At 36.2% G+C, this 22,566-nt stretch overlaps 2 protein-coding genes across 2 annotated transcripts; both read left to right on the forward strand.

Annotated features, from left to right (window-relative positions):
• Window positions 1-493: 493 nt before the first annotated feature.
• Window positions 494-5,775, forward strand: LOC137040128 (hemicentin-1-like). Its single transcript, XM_067415539.1, has 5 exons — window positions 494-696; window positions 1,891-2,208; window positions 2,348-2,647; window positions 5,037-5,330; window positions 5,409-5,775. The coding sequence occupies exons 1-5, from the start codon at window positions 648-650 to the stop codon at window positions 5,600-5,602; spliced, it is 1,155 nt and encodes a 384-aa protein (XP_067271640.1). The 5' UTR covers window positions 494-647; the 3' UTR covers window positions 5,603-5,775.
• Window positions 5,776-9,000: 3,225 nt separating this feature from the next.
• Window positions 9,001-22,309, forward strand: si:dkey-182g1.2 (uncharacterized). Its single transcript, XM_067415533.1, has 5 exons — window positions 9,001-9,162; window positions 18,968-19,267; window positions 20,461-20,781; window positions 20,911-21,077; window positions 21,551-22,309. Exons 1-4 carry the CDS (start codon window positions 9,117-9,119, stop codon window positions 21,027-21,029), a joined length of 786 nt encoding a protein of 261 aa, XP_067271634.1. The 5' UTR covers window positions 9,001-9,116; the 3' UTR covers window positions 21,030-21,077; window positions 21,551-22,309.
• The last annotated feature ends 257 nt before the right edge of the window (window positions 22,310-22,566 follow it).

Consider the following 22,566-nt stretch of genomic DNA (forward strand, 5'->3'; position numbering starts at 1 on the left):
CCAAGTTGGGTTGAAAATGCACTAACCCAACAATTGGGTTGTTTTAACCCAATGGCTGAGTTGTTTTAACCCAGCAATTGGGTTGTCTTAAGCAACATTTAACCCAACCGCTGGGTTAAAACAACTCAACCGTTGGGTAAAATCAACCCAATTGTTGGGTTAGTGCATTTTCAACCCAACTTGGGTTGTTTTTAACCCAGCATTTTTTAGAGTGTGTATATATATATATATATATATATATATATATATATATATATATATATATATATATATATATATATATATATATATATATATAATTCAATGAGAGGTAAATAAGTTTAATTAAACGAAACTTTACTCTGGTACAGGACTAAATGACTACAACATAAAAGCGTTCACTGAAAACCGAGCACGATCACAAGGGCGCGTGCACACACTCGCGTGTCACGGCGGCGCGCAGATAACTTCCTCTGACTGAAGAGTTTCAGCTCTCCTTATTTCGCTGTAGACCACGACGCTTAAGCCTCTGTTTAAATGCAGATAGTAGCTATTTAATATCCTAATAAACCCACGAAAGCCTTCCCCAGCAAAGCTTTGGGAAATTCGTTTTTATTGCGGTATAGCTAATTAATCCAGAAGTGGAATTAAGTTCAAAGTTAAAGAAAATGTTTTACACGTTTGTTTGGATCTGTTTGTATTATGAGCGCATTTTTGGTAAGTAAATGTTTGTTTTTTTATGGTATAAGTACTTAATTTGTAAGTTATTTACACAAGAGAGCAAAAATCTATAAACCAGTCAGAATTATGGAGCTAGAGCGAGGCATAACCTAACTTTCTCAGTTTGTGTAAATCCACTTGGGGTTCAGAGTATTTCTTTTTTCACACATGTCTAGTACAATTGTGTGGTTTTGTTTCATTAAAACAGTGTATACATTTTGCTTGATTTACCCCGAAAGGGTATGTCAATGTGACAACATGACCGATAGGTGGGGTAGCCTACATGACCAAATTAAATGACAGCTTAAAATGTTATCTGATACAATCAAAAAAAAAAAAAAAAAAAAATACAAGATTAACTATTTTCTCAGTTAAATACAATTATTAACTTTTTTATTTAACAAATTAAATAGTAATTTTTTTAATCACAAAAAATATTTTGAGTTTGACTAACATCACAAAAAATACTATACAGCACAAAAACATACCAATAATGAATAATAACTTATTTTGTCGCGGTTTCTCAAAAGAATTCATAAAAGTATAGAATATAATAGCGTAGTTCTAATAGGGGTTCATTACAATACAGTGTAACAACATGCCCCGTAACTATTTTATATATATATATATATATATATATATATATATATATATATATATATATATATATATATATATATATATATATATATATATATTAAGATTAATAAAAATAGATAAGATTAAAATATCCGATGTGTCTTATTTTAAATAAACACACAGTGTTTCTTGAGTAAGAAATGTACTTTTGTTATGTTTAAATAAATGTTTAGTGATATCTTCCAAAGATTTTTTTCTGTAATTAATGTTGATATTGCTAGTAAATAGGCTACACTAAGTTTCGTCATCCTGGCATCTGATCTGTGGAAAGTGTTAAACGATGTGTTACAACTAACCCTGCGTTAGGTTGTTCCCCGTGCTCCACTATATTAGATAGGCCAATAAATCATGAGGGAAAAATCCTAAATTCTAATAAATTTGCAAATAAAGCCAGTAGGTAGATGTTTTTCCACAAGGTTCAAGCTGATCATTAGCTAGTTGACTAGCTAGCTAAAAAATACCTTAATGTGGCTTGTTGCTGGTCCAAGATAGTCTCCCAGCTTGTACCAGGCGATCTGATTGAGTGCCATTTCCTGTTCAATTGTTTTCTAGGTGTGTTTGGTGTTGAGAGTGAAATAATAAAGGTGACGGAGGGCGATTCTGTTACTCTGAATATCAAGGTGCGAAGAGATGAGGATCTACTTTGGATGTTTGGACCTCAAGAGATTCTCATTGCTCAAATCATTAAGAAGAGTGGCGTCTTCAACACATATGAAAGTGCCGATGGGAAATTCAAAGGCAGACTGGAGCTGGACTATGATACCGGATCTCTGACCGTCACAAACACCAGAACTGAACATGCTGGAGTTTATTATCTACAGATCATCAGTACTACAGTCTCATACAAGAAGTTCAATGTTTCTGTCTATGGTGAGCAGAGACATACAGGTCTTCATGTTGCTTTATTTATTAGAGACCACAATTCCTTTAAAAATCAATTGAATTGAATCACAAACAGTAAAAGACTTATTTAAAGTTTTTATTTATTTATTCTAACCTCATTTTCCAGCTCGTCTGCCTGTTCCTGTCATCACCAGAGACTCTTCACAATGTGCTTCACCATCAAGATCACTAAGCCAGTATTGTTCACTGGTGTGTTCAGATGTGAATGTGAGTCATGTGACTCTCTCCTGGTTCAAAGGAAACAGTTTATTGTCCAGCATCAGTGTGTCTGATCTCAGCATCAGTCTCTCTCTACCTCTGGAGGTGGAATATCAGGATAACAACACCTACAGCTGTGTGCTCAACAATCCCATCAGCAACCAGACCACACATTTGGACATCACTCAGCTCTGTCAGCCATGTCCAGGTACAGCAGTGGTGATATTAGATACTATACAATATATACTATATTTAATATTGTAACTTTATTTCCAATAAGGCAACTAAAAATGGTCTAAAATGATTGTACTAGTCTCTAAATGAGTCATGGGTGTGTTTTGGGGATAACGTGCAATAAACCAATGAGAGGCTCATCTCCCATTCCCTTTAATAGCCAGAATGCTTCTCTACAGTGTAAAAAATATTTGTTGTTTTTTGTTGGTTTAACTTAAAAAAGTAATTAACCTGGTTGCCTTAAAATTTTGAGTTTATTGAAATGAAAAATTTGAGTTGATACAATGAAGGAAATTTGTTTAATAAATAGAAACTCAAAATATTATTGTATCTGAACCACATAAAAAATTTGATAAATCATGAAAATAGCACTATTTGGCATGTTTCACTACGTCATCAGAAATAAAACACACAATTACACACTATGCTTACAAAATCTTTTAATATTTTAATAAAGGTTGTCCAATCTCTAAAAATGTTCACTGTATTAACTCAACATTTTAATTTCAATGAAGTCAAAACTTTAAGGCAACCAGGTAACTTTTTTTCTAAATAATTTTTTACAGTGTAGCGAGGACACGGATCTGCCCGTCCACTGACGCAATTCCTTTTTTTTATATTCGTGTACACAATAATAATTTTTAACATTTTAACTCTTTCATTTTTTATATTTAAAAATGTTTGTGCTGCTGTGCGTCCCTGTGTGTAATAAGCAAAGTGTACGCGTGTTGTGCACCCGCCTATAACACATATTACTAACGCACTCTTTAAATAAATAAAAAACACTTTTTTTTTGTTGGTCAATGGCGCAGTCGTTTTCAGTTCCTCTAAATATCAATGCAACAACAATGCGCCTGAACACACCTCGTTTTCAGACCATGGGCGAACAGATGTGGTCTTCACCTCACAGCCGGTGGAAAAGAATCGGGATAGGACTCAGGCAGAACTCATGTTCATGGATGTGATTATTAAAGTTACTGTAGTATGAAGCAGAGCCGGACCGAATGTTGAGAAGCTGAGCAAGGCCGCTGGAGCTATTGTATCCAAACACACGTGAGCAGCGGGACTTTTATTATGACGGGACACAGTCGCCGGCACCATTTCCTTTTTTTCTGGTCATGAGTGTGAGGTAACGCTAGCCTGACAAGCCAGACTCACATCAAGATGTTTGGTCTGGAAACTCACCATAGACAGCTCAATCTGAGGGGCGAGATAAACGGTTGTCTTTCAAACTCCCTCTGCACGTGATAGGATAGAGCTACACCAACCAGAGCAACGAAGGTAAAACAGAGCTTGTTGACAGATTAACCATTCGCTGTATCTGGTCGGCTAAACTCCGAACACATCTTCCCTTTTTAAGAATGACTTCAGTCCCGTTCTTTGTTCTTTTCTCAGAGAAAAGCTTAACTCCAAGTCTTCCAGAGTTGCGGTCAAAGCTGATTCGAAAGACCGCCGCCGTTCGCCAGTTTCTGTGTTTACTAGAAGCACACAAACGCAACTCGGCCGTCGTCATTATGGCCCCGCCCGCTGACTCTATACACGATGTGATTGGAGTTTGGCGATTATGGCTCAGAAGGGTATTGAGAGTTGCTAGACGACACTCACGGCAGATTAGATTTTCTGCCGCTAGGGTGCGTCTAGAGTTCTAGGCTTAGGTAACGCAGCTCTGTTTATTATATCAGATACATTTAAGTGTGTTTAAAATGATGTTATGACGTTACTTTGTGCGTTCTCTCGGCGGCTGCTGTGACACTTGTTCGTACTGCTAAGAGTAAAGCGTTTCTGCCAAATAAAACCGGAAACTGAGAGTAACGCAGATATGACGCAATATACAGGTGACTCCCTCAGACTTCCTGGCTCTTTGATTAAAATAGCAATTTTCTCACAATTAACAAATAGTTGGAAACATTTGGTGTATTGTAAGTACTCAACTGAACAAAATATATAACACTGACCTGGTGTTTTTTGGAAATTTTACTGCAAAAATACTACATAGTGCACTTTTAAACTATGTGACGCTGGACGTGAAAATAATAACTGCGTCATGCTGAAGACTAGCACAAAACCCTTGCGTCACACCTGGTGCCACATTGTATCGGTTGTATGTTAGGGCCCTAAAACTATTTTCCGCTATGTTTTCTAGTAATTTATGTCTAATTCTAATGCATAAGATTGTTTAATAAGGTGTGATTCTAGGTGATATAGTAACCGTTCCCTACAAACTGCACTTTGTGTTGATCAGTTTGAGTCTATTTTAGGCCATATGTAAAAAAGAAAGTCTGTAAACATAAAAAAAGAGTGCATTTAATAAGACTACATTGTAAACTCTGTAAGATTTCTCTCCGTTCGCTCATGTTTTTCAGCTCCTCTGCCGATTCCTGTCATCAGCAGTCACTCTTCACACTGTTCTTCATCTTCATCATCATCAAATTGTTCACTGCTGTGTTCAGTGCTGAATGTGAGTCATGTGACTCTCTCCTGGTTCAAAGAAAACAGTTTATTGTCCAGCATCAGTGTCTCTGATCTCAGCATCAGTCTCTCTCTACCTCTGGAGGTGGAATATCAGGATAAAAACACCTACAGCTGTGTGCTCAACAATCCCATCAGCAACCAGACCACACATCTGGACATCACACAGCTCTGTACCACATGTGCAGGTACATATGCTGTGATATTAATACTGTATGAAGCATGCTGAGCTTGAATTCTGTTCAGTGTTTTTTGTCTTTCCTCAGGCCTGGTCCATTGTTGTGGTTACACTGAAACTATCATCCGATTGGTTGGCTCTGCTGTGGTGGGCGTGGCTACTGTTGCTGTGCTGGTGTATGACATCAGGTCCAGAAGATCTTATCAGAAGAAGAGAGAGCAGCCTTCACCAGCCCATCCAGATGAATATGATGATGTTGCATCAGGTCCCTCAGGAATATAAATTAGGCATCTCAAACTCTCATGTTGTCAAGATTCATACGGAGAATAATAAAATCCACAAAATGAAAACATGAAAACCAATGTTCTATGGACAGTATGTTTTTTTTTTATAACTGATCATATTGCCATCTGCTGGTTGTTTTGTTTTTACAGAAAAGCCGTATCTCTGTTGCTCCAAACATTTTCTTTTACCTTTAATGTAATATTACATTATATATGTATGTATATATATATATATATATATATATATATATATATATATATATATATATATATATATACCAAGTAGAATATATATATTTTTATTAGTTCATAAAAAATAAAAATATAAAAAAATGTAAGTGTTGCCGTGTGAAATTCTTGATTAAATTGTATTTTGAGTACCACATCTTGTTTTTCCCCCTCAATTTTCAGTTTTACATGAATCATTGTAACATCCAGCAAATTCATTATAGCTAAAAATGTTAAAAAGCTAAAATTGAGAATTTATTGTGGATCTTTTAACGTGATATCTGGCGGTCTTGCTCAGCATACACTGATAGAAATGATTCTGTGGTGAAGTAAATATAGAAAAAAAACTAATTTAACATTGAATAAATGACTTCAGGCACAAACATTTATATATTAGTACTCAGTTCAAGCAGAAACATTTGAACTTATAGAGTTGATTATGTTTACAATGATCCTCTGAGTAAATATCAAAGTTATAACATAACTTAAACACCCATCATGCACTGGGCACAAATAAATAATAAGGTTGCATTTTTATTTCAGTTTTTTTCCAGTTGTATTTAGGTCTAGCTGTTTTCTGACATCTGAGGTATAATTTCTACTCAAAATAACCCATTCATACTCAAACCCTATTCACTGAATTTTACAGTTATTGAGCATCAAGTATTGAGGTCTCTGTGTTCGGTATCATAACCTAGTGTAGATATGTTGTCTTACAAAGAACAAGAAAAAAGCTCAGTTTATTTAAATAAAATAAGCTGAAACATCACAAATCTTTGTTTTTTTTTTACTTAATTGACATTTTACTCATTTTTATTACGTCAAATGAAATAAAATAAAAATAAAATATTAAGTTAACCTAAACCATTTGTGTTGGGACTACATGAATCATTTGTGTTGGGACTACATGAATCATTTGTGTCACGCTGACTGAACTGGGCAGTGTATTTCTAGTTCCCAGCTTTGCAGAGGGATGGATCAGGAGAGTAAATGTTGAAATTAGTGCTGTTTAATGTGTTTTCAGTGAAGGGAAAGACCTGTTAACGTTTATTTGACAGTTATATTTGACATTTAAAAGTTGTAAGTGTAGACTTTGTGGTTAGGCTGTGCTGTTCTCCATGAGCTTTACTTGATCATTACTTGCTTGTTACAGTTAGAAGTGATCAAATGTTGTTGCCTAATAGTTCTTTTAGAAATAAGGAAAATAAATACTGTAGTTTTCAAACAAAGAATGAGTAAAATGTACCTAAAACAGAAATTACTCAACACTGTAACTGTCCAAGGTTAAATTTATTCTCTTTGTTCATTTTACACAACTTAGTTAAGTAGATTTTACTTAATCCCATAGATGTGAAATTTACTTTAAAAATATGAGTGAAAAATGATTTTTTTCCGCCCTGGTGTAGATTGTAAACTCGTGTTTTTGGTGCTGGGTTAGATTGGTATGTTTTTTTTTATTGTTTTTTTTTAGAAATAGACCAGCATCATTACAATTCCTCTTCTTACACCTTGTGACACCCAGAAATAATATCAGAAATAATTTTGATCATCCACTTCCAAGGTTAATTTGTAAAAGTTCAGATTCAGCCATGCAACCTTTTCATTTAGAGTTACTTTTTATATGCACAGATGGTAGCAAACACTCTATTATTGATCTAATCGATTACAAAACATTAAAATATAAATAACAAGGACAAAGTGTAGGATTTAAAAATATATATTTTTTATTTTTTATTAGCACCATAACAGAAACCACATACATCATCAGTGACAAACAGCAAACTCAACATAAAGTTTAGACAGTTCATTTAGAGGATCAAAAGATATAACTCTATTAACATTGGGTTTTTACAAATGTTCTGAGATCCCTCATTCTTTAAAGTCTTTCGACTCTTCATTTTCTTCTTAAACCAAAACAAGCTTTCAGGTACAACAATAAATGCCTCTCTTTCTTCATTTCAGAGCTTATTTCCAATCTCCACTCATCGTCAGACGTCAGAAGCTGCTGGAACCCGGATGATCACGACTGCAGGAAAGACAGAACAAGTGTTCAGGATTTCTCCACATATAATACATCTGTAGAAATAACTGTCTTAAGAATAGTTTAAATTATTACAAGTCATAAATGTAATATGAAATCCACTGTAGATAAGATGATGCCTGATTTACTGACACGAGCAAACCTTTGGTAACAGAATTTTGAATGTGCTGCATTTTTATTAGGACTGACAACCTGGAAATAGTGAATTAAAAAGATATATTTAGTGTTATAAAAGCATGAAGTAACTTTTCTATCCAGTATCAGAGACATAATCCATAGGATGGCAATATATCTGATATCCAATCAGACCGAACACTACTTGGTTAGCCCTATTTTTATTGATTTAGATGTAAATAAAACAATATCTTGATCTAGTTTTGCTTAGCGCAATACACTAGCTTTGAAGGAGGAACTATAAAGCGGAATTGAAATACTATCCGAAATGAAGGGAACACATGAATGGAGAATAACAAAGGACCCAAGACTAAGCCTTGAGGCACACCACAATTTATCCATGTGACATAGGACGTGTTCATTTACATAAATTTGATGGGAGAGATAATATCTTAAGCAGGCCTGTCCACAAATGGAAATATGATTCTATATGCTCAAAAGAAAGGGTCAAAAATCTATAGGTTCAAATACAGTGTTTAGTAATGCTAAAAGATACTGTCCACTTCAAGTGCAACAATAAGTAGGCCTATTTTGGCAAGTATAGGCCCAACTGGAATAGTATAAACTATCCAAAATATTCATCTTAATGGCATTTCTTATGAGTTCTTACAATTAAAACTCACGATTTCCTCACAGTATTTCTCACAAAACTAAGACTGCTGTCCGAATATGCCCAGACAGCACAGGTGCACGAGTATTTTTAGGGGGGACAGTTGGTTGCGCATGTATGTTCATTGTACGGTAGGTGGCGTTATGAGTCTCCCCGTCCCGCGTCACGTTACCTGGCAGACGGAAGATTTCAGCCATTTCGAGTTGTGCGCTCTCTTGTATTGGTATCCTTTTAGGGGACGTAAACCATTTCCCACATCGACATATCGTAAGGAATATAACCTCTAAATCGCAGTCAATATAAACGTGTTCTATTCATGATTTAACTTTTTTTTTTGTTGTAATTGTCAATCTGGCTGGGTGCGGTTGAGACAGCACGACGGATTTATTTGGATAGGCTATTTATAGCTACGATCTTCGGCGTTTTAAGCTCCAGAAATAACTCAACTCTTCAGTCAAAATGGGGAACGCGTATCTGATGATTCTTGTCATGTTGTCCGTGGAAGGTAAGTAGCTAGTCATTTTGTTTTCGTGGCTATAACACTTTCGATTTAATTAATGCAACCGGAAATAAATAATGCGCATTTGCTATTGTACCCGTATTTTCTTATTCCTCGTTGTTCTGAACGTGCTCGTAGCGTTCGTGTGTATTAGGATGCAAGCCAGCGAGTGGAAAAAAATTGTATTTTTTTTATTATTTTGCGCTTTATCGTTCTGAAGCCTCAGACACCATTGGGTTTCAAGTTCAGGCCTTTCCGATAATTATTATTCAGCCTTTTGGAGATCGATGTCCAAATCACGTCGGGTCTTTATTGTGACATGTTTATGCGGTTGTGCTATTCGGGAAAATAAAATGTATGCTTCTATTCGTGTTTTTTTGTAATAGTTTTATATAGAGAGACGTCCGGAGATGCCAATATATGCCTTTATAGCCATTTTATTTAATGCCGTTTGTATTGTAAATATTTGAACAATTAGGTTTAAGATTTAAAAATGTGTATTTTATTTATTTATGGAATTTGTTTAGATATTCAATGCTGTTTTAAAAGACTGCCGGTTTTTTGCTTCAGACCCATGTCTGTAATCAGCCATGCCCTTATTTTTCTCAAAGGTAGCCCATCATAAGACATTGTTAAATGTCTTACGCAAACTAGGCTACATGGTGAAATGCGTTATAATATTTCATCTAGCATATGTAACGCCAGTTCATGACGTTAGTGGTGTTCGTGCATATTTCAACTGCATGAACCAGGTTTTCATGCACGTTTAGAAGTCATGCTATTGCCAGCTTTAAAGCTAAATCAACCGCATTAAAATAGGCCTAAGCCATGCGTTATTGCGTTTAAGATAGGCAAATGGTGTAATTATTTGTAATGAACAATATTTATTTAGCAATATGACAATTGTAACGTCCAGTTACTAAAAATATACGTTTGTACATCTGTAATTTGGCCTAAAAAATTAGTATAATAAGTATTACTATTAGTATCTATACTATGCGGCTGATTTTTAACGTTTATGTACAAACGAACGCGAAATACCTTTATCTAGCAGGATATTCATCACCATGACAACTGCTGTGATATAATTTTCGCGAGGATAGTTGCGTTTGTCTGACAGACTTCAGTGCTCAAGGGGGCGATAGAGGCACATTTCTGACATCAAACCGGAAGCGTTATTATTCAGGTGAGTTTCTATAAACGTATCGACTTAATTTATAGAATATAAATGGATTTAGAAAGTCTTTTTCAATTTCTTGCTCCGCCATGAAATTAGTTAGCAGAATAAATAAGCTAAACAGAATTCTGCTACAGCTACTATGAACGTAACGTGTTCTTGCGTTGGGTTATAAATTTGCGTAGCGTTTTTTTCAGAATGCCACGGCTCGTGTTTCAACCTGATGCGTTTTTTTTTACTGACTGTAGAGACATGTTATTTCCATTATTTGCCAAGGCTGATTTTGTCTCCCACTTTATGAAAGACTTGTTTTGGTTGAAAAGGAAGGGTATAGCTTGAGCCAGGTATTGTTGCCATGCAAAGGAATTGACATAGAGCATCGCATTTCGTTTGTGTTTTATAGAGTTGACGTTTGTAATATTTTGTTGTGGTTTTTGGATAGGCCTACAGACATGGGTCAGATTCCCAGAGAATGCATGATCTGATGAATTCTGTACGTTGAATGCAATGCCAAAGTCCAAATAAGTAAATTGTGTGAAAAAAACAGTTTTTTTACACACGAAACATGAATTCATGTTATATTGCACACTGTAAACACAATCAAAGCTTCAAAAACACATGAAAAACGGGACCTTTAAGTATGCTATTGCAATTGTTGTGTAGATTTTGTATGTTTTAATGGGATAGTTCACCCAAAAATGAAAGTTCTGTCACATTCATGTCGTTCCAAACCCATAAGACATTCGTTCATTTTTGGAACACAAATGAAGATCTTTATGATGAAATATGATTTCTTTCCATCCATCGGCACTTGGCAGTCAACGCAACTACCACTTTGACGGTTCAAAAAGTTCATAAAGAGATTGTGAACCTCTTTGGTTCCTGCTAGGGCTGTACGATATTGAAGAAAACTGCAATATGCGATATCTTGTTAAATAATGCGATATTCAATATGTGATACGATATTGCAATTAGTGTGTAAAATGTATTTAAATTATATATAAAATGAAACCAGTTGTGTTTCACGTTCTTTTGGGAAAAGAAAGCATCGCTACAACTTCTGAAAGTGACCAGCAGGGTTGTAGAAAAAATTAGTTTCACAAATTGTTCTCGTTTCGGTGTGTGTTTGTCAAACAGCATGAGACTGCAAATTATTGTTTTTCGCAAATTATTGCGTTTAATAAATCTTTTTAACGTCAAGCAAGTGACATAAGTAAGAGTAATGTGCCCAGTCTATTCTATGCCCAATACGTGACCTTAAACTTACACTTTTCACAATGTTGATGTAGCCTATTAAAATCATTCAGATATTGCGAGCCATTGCGATTTGCATATGTTGTGAATTTGCGATATTTCGATATATTGCGCAGCCCTAGTTCCTGCAGAAGTTCAAATGTGCTGTGTAACGAATGAACCTCATTGGTTCTTGCTGAAGCTCAAACGTGCTGCGTAACACGAGAATGAACCTCATTGGTTCTTGCTGAAGCTCAAACGTGCTGCGTAACACGAGAATGAACCTCATTGGTTCTTGCTGAAGCTCAAACGTGCTGCGTAACACGAGAATGAACCTCATTGGTTCTTGCTGAAGCTCAAACGTGCTGCGTAACACGAGAATGAACCTCATTGGTTCTTGCTGAAGCTCAAACGTGCTTAACCCTAACCCTAACTCAGAAGCGTAAGTGGCGAATGATGTCAGAGAAAAGTCAGTATGCTATTATCAATTATGGTCTTTTACTGCATCGATGCATTGTGACATGGACATGCAACGATTAATTTCAACACCCCTACAATTTATATGGATCTCTATGAGCTTTATGAGTGTCAAAGCGTCAGTTGTGCAGTGTTCAGTGAAGGAACAGGAAGCTTTCAGATTTCATCAAAAATATCTTAAGCCAGGTACACACTGTGCGATGTTGCCCACGATTTTGCCATCTGAGACAAATTTTGCAAATCCTAAAAGATTCCTCTGAGGCTAAAATCTGACGACTTTGGTCGTTAGTTTGACATGTTCGCCAGCAGCAGATAAATGACCTCTGCGAAATCAAATTTTACCTCAGACGAAATTCTGGCAGTGTCAGAAGATTTGGCGCATGATCCTGCAATGTGACTTCTCCTATGATAATCGTCACATATCTTGATTTTTCAAGACAAATAATGAGCACTAGAGATATCTTTGTGAGCACCATTTCAGTCCCGCGTGTAATGCAGCTCACTGTCACCGAATGTGTCATTCATTGATGATATAAAACACAGACTTTTATATCATGAGTTTTTTCTTGCGTGCGTCTGTTTTTAGCGCACCTTGACTATTGTACAGTCTTGACATTAACGACAACTGAGATCTCACAGTGTGACATGGAGGACCAGGAGTGCCACTTAAAAATAAAGTGAAGAATCAATTTTATTTTTAAGTGGCAGTCCTGGTCCTTCATACAGTGTGACATGGCTTACATCGGCGATCATGTTCGTACAGTCTGAGGAGCAACATTCGCAAAGGATTTTGAGAAATCGCACAGTGTGCAGGACACTTTCATTTGTGTTCTGAAGATGAACGAAAGTCTTACAGGTTTGGAACGAAATGAGGGTGAGGAATTAATGACAGAATTTTCTTTTTGGGGTGAACTAACTAACTAATGGGGGGAGGGGGCGTTTATAATAATGGAATGATATTGTTCTCTAGTGTGTATGATATAGTAGTATCATTATCTTTCTTAATGGGATCGGGCTGCAAAAGGCTATTTACTGCAAAAAGGCTATTTAGTTTTAAGTCTATTTAAGTTTTAAGTCTATTTTCAAAAACATCTGGTAATGAGTGCATAATGTAAAATTGTGTTACATTTCCAATTGGCCAATCTTTTTTGGATCTATACAAAAGTTGTTCCCATCAGGAAGCATGGCATTTGAGCAGTTAAGAAAGAGTTTCTCGAGCCCCTCCCCCAGTAGAAGCCTTGGATGTTAGCATAAAATGGTGTAAGTGATAACCGTGAGTAAAGAGGCCCTTCTGTTCTGAATGGAAGTCGGTGAAGGAGAGGCCGCATGCCGAACAAACTGCTTTTATGTGGAAATCACTTAAAGGGATAGATCACCCAAAAATGTTTTTCACCCCTGTTTAGTATCATTGCACACTAAATAAGTTAAATTAGTACTTCTCGCCATGAAACATGCTGGAATGGCATTATTACAAACATATGTGCTTATTTGTCTGGATTAGTGTTGTCAAAAATATCGATACTGGAATATGTGAAACGATACGATTCTCAGTTTCTACTGTATTGATACCAGCTGCGCTCTCCTCTCCGACTACAGCGAGTGATACGCAGGCACATATTCTCATTCAGCCCGGTTAACCTTCTGTCTGAACACATGGCAAACACGCGTTCTGCTGGAATTTTCCTCATGACTGTGTGTGTGTGTGTGTGTGTGTGTGTGTGTGTGTGTGTGTGTGTGTGTGTGTGTGTGTGTGTGTGTGTGTGTGTGTGTGTGTGTGTGTGTGTGTGTGTGTGTGTGTGATCGGTCTGAATTTCATGCGGGATTGTACATAATTCTACTAATCCCCGCAGATTTCACGCTCATGTCTGAAGCGCACACACACAACGTAATAAAGTCGCCTCTGACAGTGGAAATATTTGCTTCTATTTCCAGCTTATCATTGGTCATGTATTTGACCAATAATAAGCTCATATCAAAAAATGATCAGTGCCTATCATTGAAAAGTATTAACGTAAACACGGTCACAAACAGTTCAGGAAGAAATGACAAATGAGTAACAGGAACAATGTTTAGGATCCATGAGCGCGGCAGTTCTTAAAGGGACTGCAATTATTTGTTTTTCAAACTACAAAAAGACAAACCTATATTTTAAAAGTAAATTACTTTTTTTTATTTGTTATTAACTTGTTATTCAAACTACATGGAAAACCTATTTTTTAAAAGTAAATTACTGTAGATGGACAGAGCAGGTTTGTAAAATAAATTTGATTGAAAATTAGTTGTTTTATGTGTAATTTGACATAGGCCTAATTGATCCGTTTTTCCACAGTTTAATAAATTATAATTAACATCAATATACTGTAATATTTTTTTACAGTAAGTTGAACATATAGGTGCATATATGCACACATATAAGTGCATATATATAGGTATATGTAGCCTACATATATGTGCGTACATAGCCTATAATATAGGAAAACGGCAATTTTATATATCTTACACATATAAAAAAAAAAACTATATCAAATCCTATGTTGAAACATATAGGTTCTTTCCATGTGGGGTGGTCATTTCTTTTCCCAATTTAATGTTGTTAACTTGCCAATGTTATTTTATGATTCTTGAAGCATAGCCTACACAACAGGTGAATACAGTATAAATAAATGATGCTAGCATATACAGAATTTACACAAGAAAGAAGCTTTAAATAGTGTTTCAAATCAAAACAGGGCAACCAATTTAATTCAACTCAATCTTTATATCAGGCGCTACGTTCTTCCTTAAATGGGCCGACTTGATAGGAAACACATTCGACAGAAAGATCTCGGAGACTAAAAACTGTTCAAATATGACAGATAACATCTGTATATAGTAGTTTTAGCAGTGCCGTTCACGTTATGTCCACCAAAGCATTTTTAACCAGCAGAAAATGCTAGGCGCTCTGCTGAAAACGCCTCGCTGTGAGCTCTTGAGAGCGTTTTGGCCATAGACAGTAAAAGAAATGGACAGCCTTAGACATCGTTAGCCTATTTTTACAAAAACAGCTTCTACGGGGCGATAGTGTGAGATACAAGGTAATGGAGCCTTTTATACATTGTCGTGTTTCTTTAGAAATAAACAATGGACAAATGGAGTCTTTAAACGTCTCAGATGTAAAGTTATTCACTGTCAAAGTGACTCAAAAATGAATGGGAGTCAATGGGATGCTAACAGCAGGTGATGGCTTGGGGAGCAATGGGCCTATGGGTGGGACGCTTTTCGAGTGCTAGATTACCCCCTTGGTTTTGGCAGGCAGCGTTTTTTTTCTTCAGTTGAGACTCTGCTTGTTGTTATGATACGGAAAATCCGCAGAGGTCTTTCTACTTTGACAGGTCGTTTGTTCCTGTATTGATTCTACATAAAACTGCAAATCCAATGTAAAGTATTTGCTCTGGCTTTTGTTTTAAATCATTTTATTCCGTTATTATTTGCTTGTTGTCATCTGATGACGACACGCAGAATATGGCAGTTGGTCTGTGTAGTATTAGTCCCGCCCCTCCTCCACTGTGATTGGACGGCTGAGTGAAAAATGACAGTGATGAGCGCTGCGTTTTACTCAAAGTTGAGCATTCTTCAACTCTCGGCGACCAGTTAAAAACTCTGAGAGTTCAGCGCCTCGTTGCGCTCCAGGAGTTCTAAAAATGCGGCGCTCTCATTGAAAACAATTGAAAACGCCAGCCAGCAGCGTGAAAAAACGCTTTGGTGGACACGGTCGTAGCGTCTAATGATCTTTTATTTAACAATAAATATAAACTCTAACTGCTTCATAAAATACATCTTTTATCAATATCCCTGAGAGGTCAATGCCATAAAATCTCAAAATATGCAGTAATTCCATCAATGTGCCAGCGAGTTTGCTTGAGATACACTGAAATGAATGGGGTTCAGTGCTGGAACTATTGGCTGTTTGGAACTATTGGTCGCTCCGTGCACGCTTTACTTCCGCATTCCTCAGTTCCTATGGCAGTCTATCCCTGCGTCCCAATTCGCATACTATCCATACTAAATAGTACTCGATAATAGAATTAGTATGTCCCAAATCATAGTATGTTGAAAAGAGTATTCCAAAGATACCCGGATGGTTTACTATTTCCGGTCCGAATTCGAGGTATGAATCGATGGGCACTCTAACGGCTGATATTGCCCACAACCCATTGCGAGGTGTACAGGGATTCGATTAGAACTACAAATGCGGATCAAAAGCGTTAAAAACTACAAACATGGGCGGATGTTCGAGTCCGGCAGTTAAGTAGCCTAGAGAAGTTTAGATAATTGAGTGACAAACTATCAATATTTAACCTGACAAAAATATATTTATTCAGTGTTGTCCAGATTATATTTCACCTGTAGTAGCATTGTGAACTTTTGTAATGACACGTTTGGCCATTAACTTTTAAATGCATTATTATATTTAAACTGCAAACACATGAGGAGAGTCTCTGCGTTAAAGACCCACACATGGCAGATCAACGAGCGGCTACATTTCTCTCCGATACGGTAGGAGAGTAATCAGAATGAAGGATTTGAATTGTGACGAATCTGATGATGATTGACAGGGCAGATAAACGGTGACAGGATGCACGTAACTAAGCGACAGAGTCCGTTAAAGATGGTGAAGTAGTATGTCCCGAAGCTTGCATACTTTTCTGCTACACACTCAAAAGTATATACTTTTTCTTCACAAAAAGAGTACATACTTTTAGGACAGGCGAATTGGGACGCAGCACATGGGAGTGTCGAAACTCTGTTTTTCAACTGCTCTGCCCTAAACATGCTAAACTCCATTAAAAGTCATTTAAACAGGATTTTTCATATCAATCATAGTTTTATGATTGTGCATTCAGTTCAATAGGCTCATATCAGTCGGGAGGCTACATGAAATAATTGTTCTTTTCATTTAAATTCACAAGGGCTGAATGTAATGCATGTTATGTAAAATTGTTTTAGGCTACAACACTTCTCACAGAAGGACACATGAAATTCTTCTCAATGACGCAAGAGCCAATGAAAAACGTGTGCAAGCATGTACATGCTTAGAAATGATTTACACCATTTACAATCCCCTTAAAATAGCCTGCAAGCATGCATGAACTGCATGAACCCCTTGTTCTGTTTTTTCTTTCCCCCCCTTAAAATAGCCTGCAAGCATGCATGAACCCCTTGTTCTGTTCTTGTCCTGGCGTTTTTATTTCCATCATGCGTCACTTTCATATACAGCCTTGTTTCTGTGTTAGCTCTACATTTATTCAAGAATTCTGTTGGAAGGTCAGTCGCTATTTAAGTTGCTCAGTGTTATAACTCGTGTAAATCATTGTCTGGAGAGGACCGTTTATGGCGGTGTCACGTGGTACCTGTTGCTTTTCTCAGCGGTGATTGGGAAGAACCAATCACAGCGATTTGTGATTTTACATGATACGTTTTTTTTAAAGAATTGTGTGGAAATCGTAGGGTTGGGAATTTTATTTTATTAAGAAGTACCTATTCTTGTTACTAACACATTTAAACAATTGAACATAACATTGTACAGATGTCTATAGCAAGGCAAAAACCCTCTAGAGATTTGTATGCTAGTCAATGGAGAAATCGTTTTTCTGAACCGTGGAGCGCCCCCTCGTGGAAGAAACCGATTTGTGTGGGAACAACATTTACCGCCCAAAGTCCGCTCTGGAAGGAAGAATGTCAACATAAAGAGAATAATAACGTCCCAGCCTGTCAAATTATTTGACATATCAGTGTATATTGTTGTTTTTGTCATAGATAACCCGGCGTATGGCACTAATGTACCCGGCTGTTGGTTATTTTATTTACTAAAACTTTATCAGTGAATTCGTAACATCCACCATTTTTGTCCGATGACAGATCTCTGTCTAAACGTATGGCACTATAACAGGGAATTTCCTCCGTGGTGTGGCACACAAATACAAAACGGCTTGCGTGTATATAAAAATATTTTTCTTACCCGTATTTTGGTGACCATCCGTCACATCGTAGGTCCTATATAAGGCATTATCCACCTCATCGGTTCTCTATGGTTTCTAAACGCGTATAGGTTTTATCAACATTTTATTTATGTCAAAAATAAACCATTACAGCTGTGCTTAGCCGTCTAAATGGATAAACAAAAACGACAAATAACGCTAATTCCTTATTAGTTGGTTTACCAGGAGAAAAATATAATCGTCTTTATATATTACACAGCCCTACTGTATGATCCAGTTTCAATTTTAATATCGTAGCCACACAATCGCACACCAGTTTCCGCATTCTGCTCGTCCTCTATCTCGCGAGATTTCATTTAAAGCCGACCACTTGTTTATATCGGGTTTTTTATTCGAATCCATCCTTACATTTTTGTAGATCCTCATTTTAAAATAGCAGGCTGACCACGTTTCACATAATATACAATGTAATGAACATGTATAATACATATATTTGACTTGTTACGTCTTTATTTTATTTTATTTTTCAGTTTTATTTATTTTATTTTATTAATTTACTTATTTATTTATTGTTGTTGATTGTTTTTTAATTCTGTAGCACTGAGATTTTGTTTAATATAAAGTGCATTATAAATAAAATTTATTATTATTATTATTATTATATATTGTGATTTTTAAGTGATGTATGTATGTGCATGCAGCATCTATTTAAAATATATGTATGTCTCAAACAAATATAGGAATGTAACATATATTTAGAGTTCAGATAGCTGTATGTAGTGGGCATTAAATAGCAACGTTTTGTTTAACCACCATATTTTGTATATTTTGTGTAAGTCTGGATAAGCCCATTTATAGTCCTGAAAAGTAGAATCTACTGTTGCAAATGATATTAAACTTATTATATCAGCATAGTGTATATAAATGTTCCTATGTTTTTCTCCAGGTGTGTTTGGTGCTGAGAAAATAATTGAAACGATGGAGGGAGATCCTGTCAAACTAGAAACTTGTGTTACCAAAATACAGAAAGATGATAAGGTGGAGTGGAAGTTTGAATCTCAAGTCATAGCCACGATCAAAGAACATAATGTCTTATTTGACACTGATAATGCAATATTCAAAGACAAACTACATCTAGACGATCAAACTGGAGATCTAACCATTACAAACACCAGAACCAAACACTCCGGCCATTATGAAGTGAAGATTGGCAATATCACCCAGACATTCAGTGTCACTGTCCTTGGTGAGTAGTCAATGGCGATATGGTCCTAATGGATGATTGTGATTTTAAAGGGATAGTTCGGCCAAAAATTCAAATTCAGTCATTTATTCACCCTCATGTCGTCGCCCAAACCCATATGAAGGTCTCTTTTCTAACTAAAACAATGGTTACTGACATTCTTCAAAATGTCTTTTGTGTTCAGCAGAAGAAATTAATTCATACAGGTTTGGAGCAACGTGAGGGTGAATAAATGACTGAATTTTCATTTTTGGGTAAACTATCCCTTTAAAAGATGTGAAAATAATTTGATAATAAGATGATAATCAAAATATTTGTTGAGTAAATGTTAGGATTCTTATCTTAATACTTAAATCTGGATAAGTGTTTTATATATATATATATATATATATATATATATATATATATATATATATATATACTTTAACCAAAAATTTCTGAAAAAGGTTCTCTCGTTGGGTAAATACAAAACACTGCACAAATAACAAATTGGATAAAGACTATGAACAATTTGAATTTAAGTATGGAAATTAGTGTCTATATTTATGTGTTTATTTAATGAATAGATATCCAGTGCTTAACTGGAAATATATGTGTACAATTTACGAAACAATGTCATTTTCAATGAAAAAATAAACATTTAAAATGCTTTTTAACCCCAAATGCTTGACTTCGGTGTTGTGATTCTTCACGGCATATGACATCATCACGTCAGAAAGGTCACGTCTGTGACGTAGGTGGAAGTGACGCCCCAGTGCCGAAAAACTCCATCGCATGTTCTCCTCCAACTTAAAAATCATCCGACATCGTTGTTTCACTTTTATTTTTCTAAAGGGGGTTTGATTTAGTCTTTGCACGTTCATTTTGACCTTTCTGATGTGACAACGTCACGTCGTGAAGAAGCACAACACGATCATTTTAGGTTAAAAAGTATATAAATGTATATTTTTTAAGACAATTACCATTTGTTAAAGGGATCATGAAGAGCCATTATATATTACATTACATTATATGGAGAACAATTCTTGAATGTTTTCCTCAAAAAACGTAATTTATTTTAGACTGAAGACAGACATGAACATTTTAAATGACATGGGTGTGAGTAAAATATCAGGAAATGATCATTTTTATTTGACGTGAACTAATCCTTTAACGCAATCATTAAAGTCTGTGCATGTTGTCTATATGCGTTTCAGACGCGATCCCTAAGAAGGTGTCAGTAACGGAGGGAGATTCTGTCACTCTGCACCATGATATTGCTGATATAGAGAATTACGACGTGATCGAGTGGATGTTCGAAGATGAAGCGAATCCCATAGCTCAAATCAATAAAAAGACCAGTGAAAACCCCTCATACGATGAAACTGATGAGAGATTCAGAGGCAGACTGAAGCTGGATCACACCGGCTCTCTGACCATCACAAACACTAAATCAACAGACGCTGGACTCTATAAACTAAAGGTGACCGGTCAAAACAAAGGCGTCAAATACAGGCAGATCCGCGTCACTTTCAGTGGTGAGTAGATCTCAATGAGTGTCTCAATTGTCTGTGCCAGTCATGTTTATAACTGACTGAAGGTTCATATAAACCCACTTGTCGCATGATTTATTATTGAGCTGACTGTCTTTTCTTTGTCCGTTTCAGAATCGGCTGTGTCCACCGGTGTTATAGTGGTCACATTTGTGTGTGTTACTGCTTTAATCGTGTTGGGGGTTGGGATTTGGTGTTACATAAAAAAACACGGTCGAGGAAGCAGTTATTAACGTCATCTGATACTACAGTGAGGAAAATCTCAACTTTGTCATACAAGAGTAAGCATTTGTATTATATATACATTGACATCTGTGATTGGTCAAACAATATTTACAGTATTTCACGACTTGCTGTGTCATCGTGAGAGGTAGGGTATAGCCAAAGGGTGGATTGCTTCACAAATCGAGTCCAGGCAGAGATCAGGTCACTGGTTACTTTTTAAAACTCAACTCGAAACGTCACAACTATACAGCGGAAAAAATAATCTTCCAGCTTCTCTCTATATCCAGACACAGTTGATCTGTTGTTCTCAGTTCATTAAAGGGACAGTTCCCCCAAAATTCAAATTCGGTCATGAATTACTCGCCAGTACTGGGTGGCCATCTTGGTTTGTAGTCCCTATTGCTGCAACCACCTAGATGGCACACCGCTTCCCTAAACACTCTCTCACGATGCCACACTCGCATTATCATGTTTAATTTGCATAGCTGCTGCAGGGAGTCATGCTTGCTTTGTTTGTGTCTACTTTCAGATGAAGATTAAGGGAATGGGGTACAGGATCCATTGAAAGGACCGTATTAGTTCAGATCCACTGTAACAAACACGAGCTGCGGTTGAAATGAGTTGAACTTCTGTGAACGACGACTTTGGCATAAACAAAGAACGCGCTTCTGTGTTGCACATCTGGTTTGCACTACATGTCGATCAATGATCCTGTTATTTTAGGGTACAAATGCATATAATTACCTGTTTTGAGTAATCATGTTGGCTGGTGGGACTGTTCACTGCGGCTTTTTAAGGTTTTAGGTCAAATGACATCAACTACAGGTTGTTTTCCTTGGTGATCTGGTTCTGCTTTAGAGGGCTAAAGAGGGAATTGTGATTTTATGGTTTTTTTTTTTTTATGTGGAGGACAAAGCTCTTTTTGTGGGCGTTTTTGATTTTTCATAGTTAGGGAAACTTTGTGCCTAATTTTTGCTCAGAATTATATTTTAAGATGTATATTTTACTGTCACCCTGATAGGATAGGTTATGTTTTCAGTTATGTAGGCCTACATAATATTTCTATTTTAATGTGAAATTTGAGGTTATTGAAATCACATTATTTAAGTAATTATATGAATGTTGAAGATATTGCACTTATTGTAAATATGGCCTAATTCGTTAATGTGAAGCCAAATATTTTGTGTTATACAAATCTCTGCTATGCTGTAATGAAAAATTACAATGTATCGATGCCTTTTTGTTGTATATTGGCAGAATCTTTGGAATAATAAAAAGGGAAAATATATGCAGCAGTGCGACAGCTATTTAATAAAAAATAAATAAAAAAACTTGACTTTGTCCTCAAAGCTCAGTTTTTACAGCATCTGTTTACGAATATGAAATGCTACATACTAAAGGTTTAATTAAATTGCTGTCTGGAGGTACCTTACCTTGTATGAAGCAGTTTGAATTGTAATCTTGTGTCTGTTAATATGTTGGCTAATGCATGATGTTAATCTTTTAGAGGGCAGGTCAAAGGTATCAGGTATGGTATTTGAGAAT

The sequence above is a fragment of the Pseudorasbora parva genome, chromosome 14 (assembly GCF_024679245.1).
Source record: "Pseudorasbora parva isolate DD20220531a chromosome 14, ASM2467924v1, whole genome shotgun sequence".
In the NCBI taxonomy this organism is placed as follows: Eukaryota; Metazoa; Chordata; class Actinopteri; order Cypriniformes; family Gobionidae; genus Pseudorasbora; species Pseudorasbora parva.

What these genes read in the sequence shown, in the direction of transcription:
- LOC137040128 (XM_067415539.1), top strand. Translation starts at nt 648, where the DNA reads ATGTTTTACACGTTTGTTTGGATCTGTTTGTATTATGAGCGCATTTTT. An exon ending in GTATTATGAGCGCATTTTTG is followed by an intron (nt 697 to 1,890) that starts GTAAGTAAATGT and finishes ATTGTTTTCTAG; the next exon opens with GTGTGTTTGGTGTTGAGAGT. An exon ending in GTTCAATGTTTCTGTCTATG is followed by an intron (nt 2,209 to 2,347) that starts GTGAGCAGAGAC and finishes CTCATTTTCCAG; the next exon opens with CTCGTCTGCCTGTTCCTGTC.
- si:dkey-182g1.2 (XM_067415533.1), top strand. Translation starts at nt 9,117, where the DNA reads ATGGGGAACGCGTATCTGATGATTCTTGTCATGTTGTCCGTGGAAG. An exon ending in TGTCATGTTGTCCGTGGAAG is followed by an intron (nt 9,163 to 18,967) that starts GTAAGTAGCTAG and finishes GTTTTTCTCCAG; the next exon opens with GTGTGTTTGGTGCTGAGAAA. An exon ending in GATCCGCGTCACTTTCAGTG is followed by an intron (nt 20,782 to 20,910) that starts GTGAGTAGATCT and finishes TGTCCGTTTCAG; the next exon opens with AATCGGCTGTGTCCACCGGT.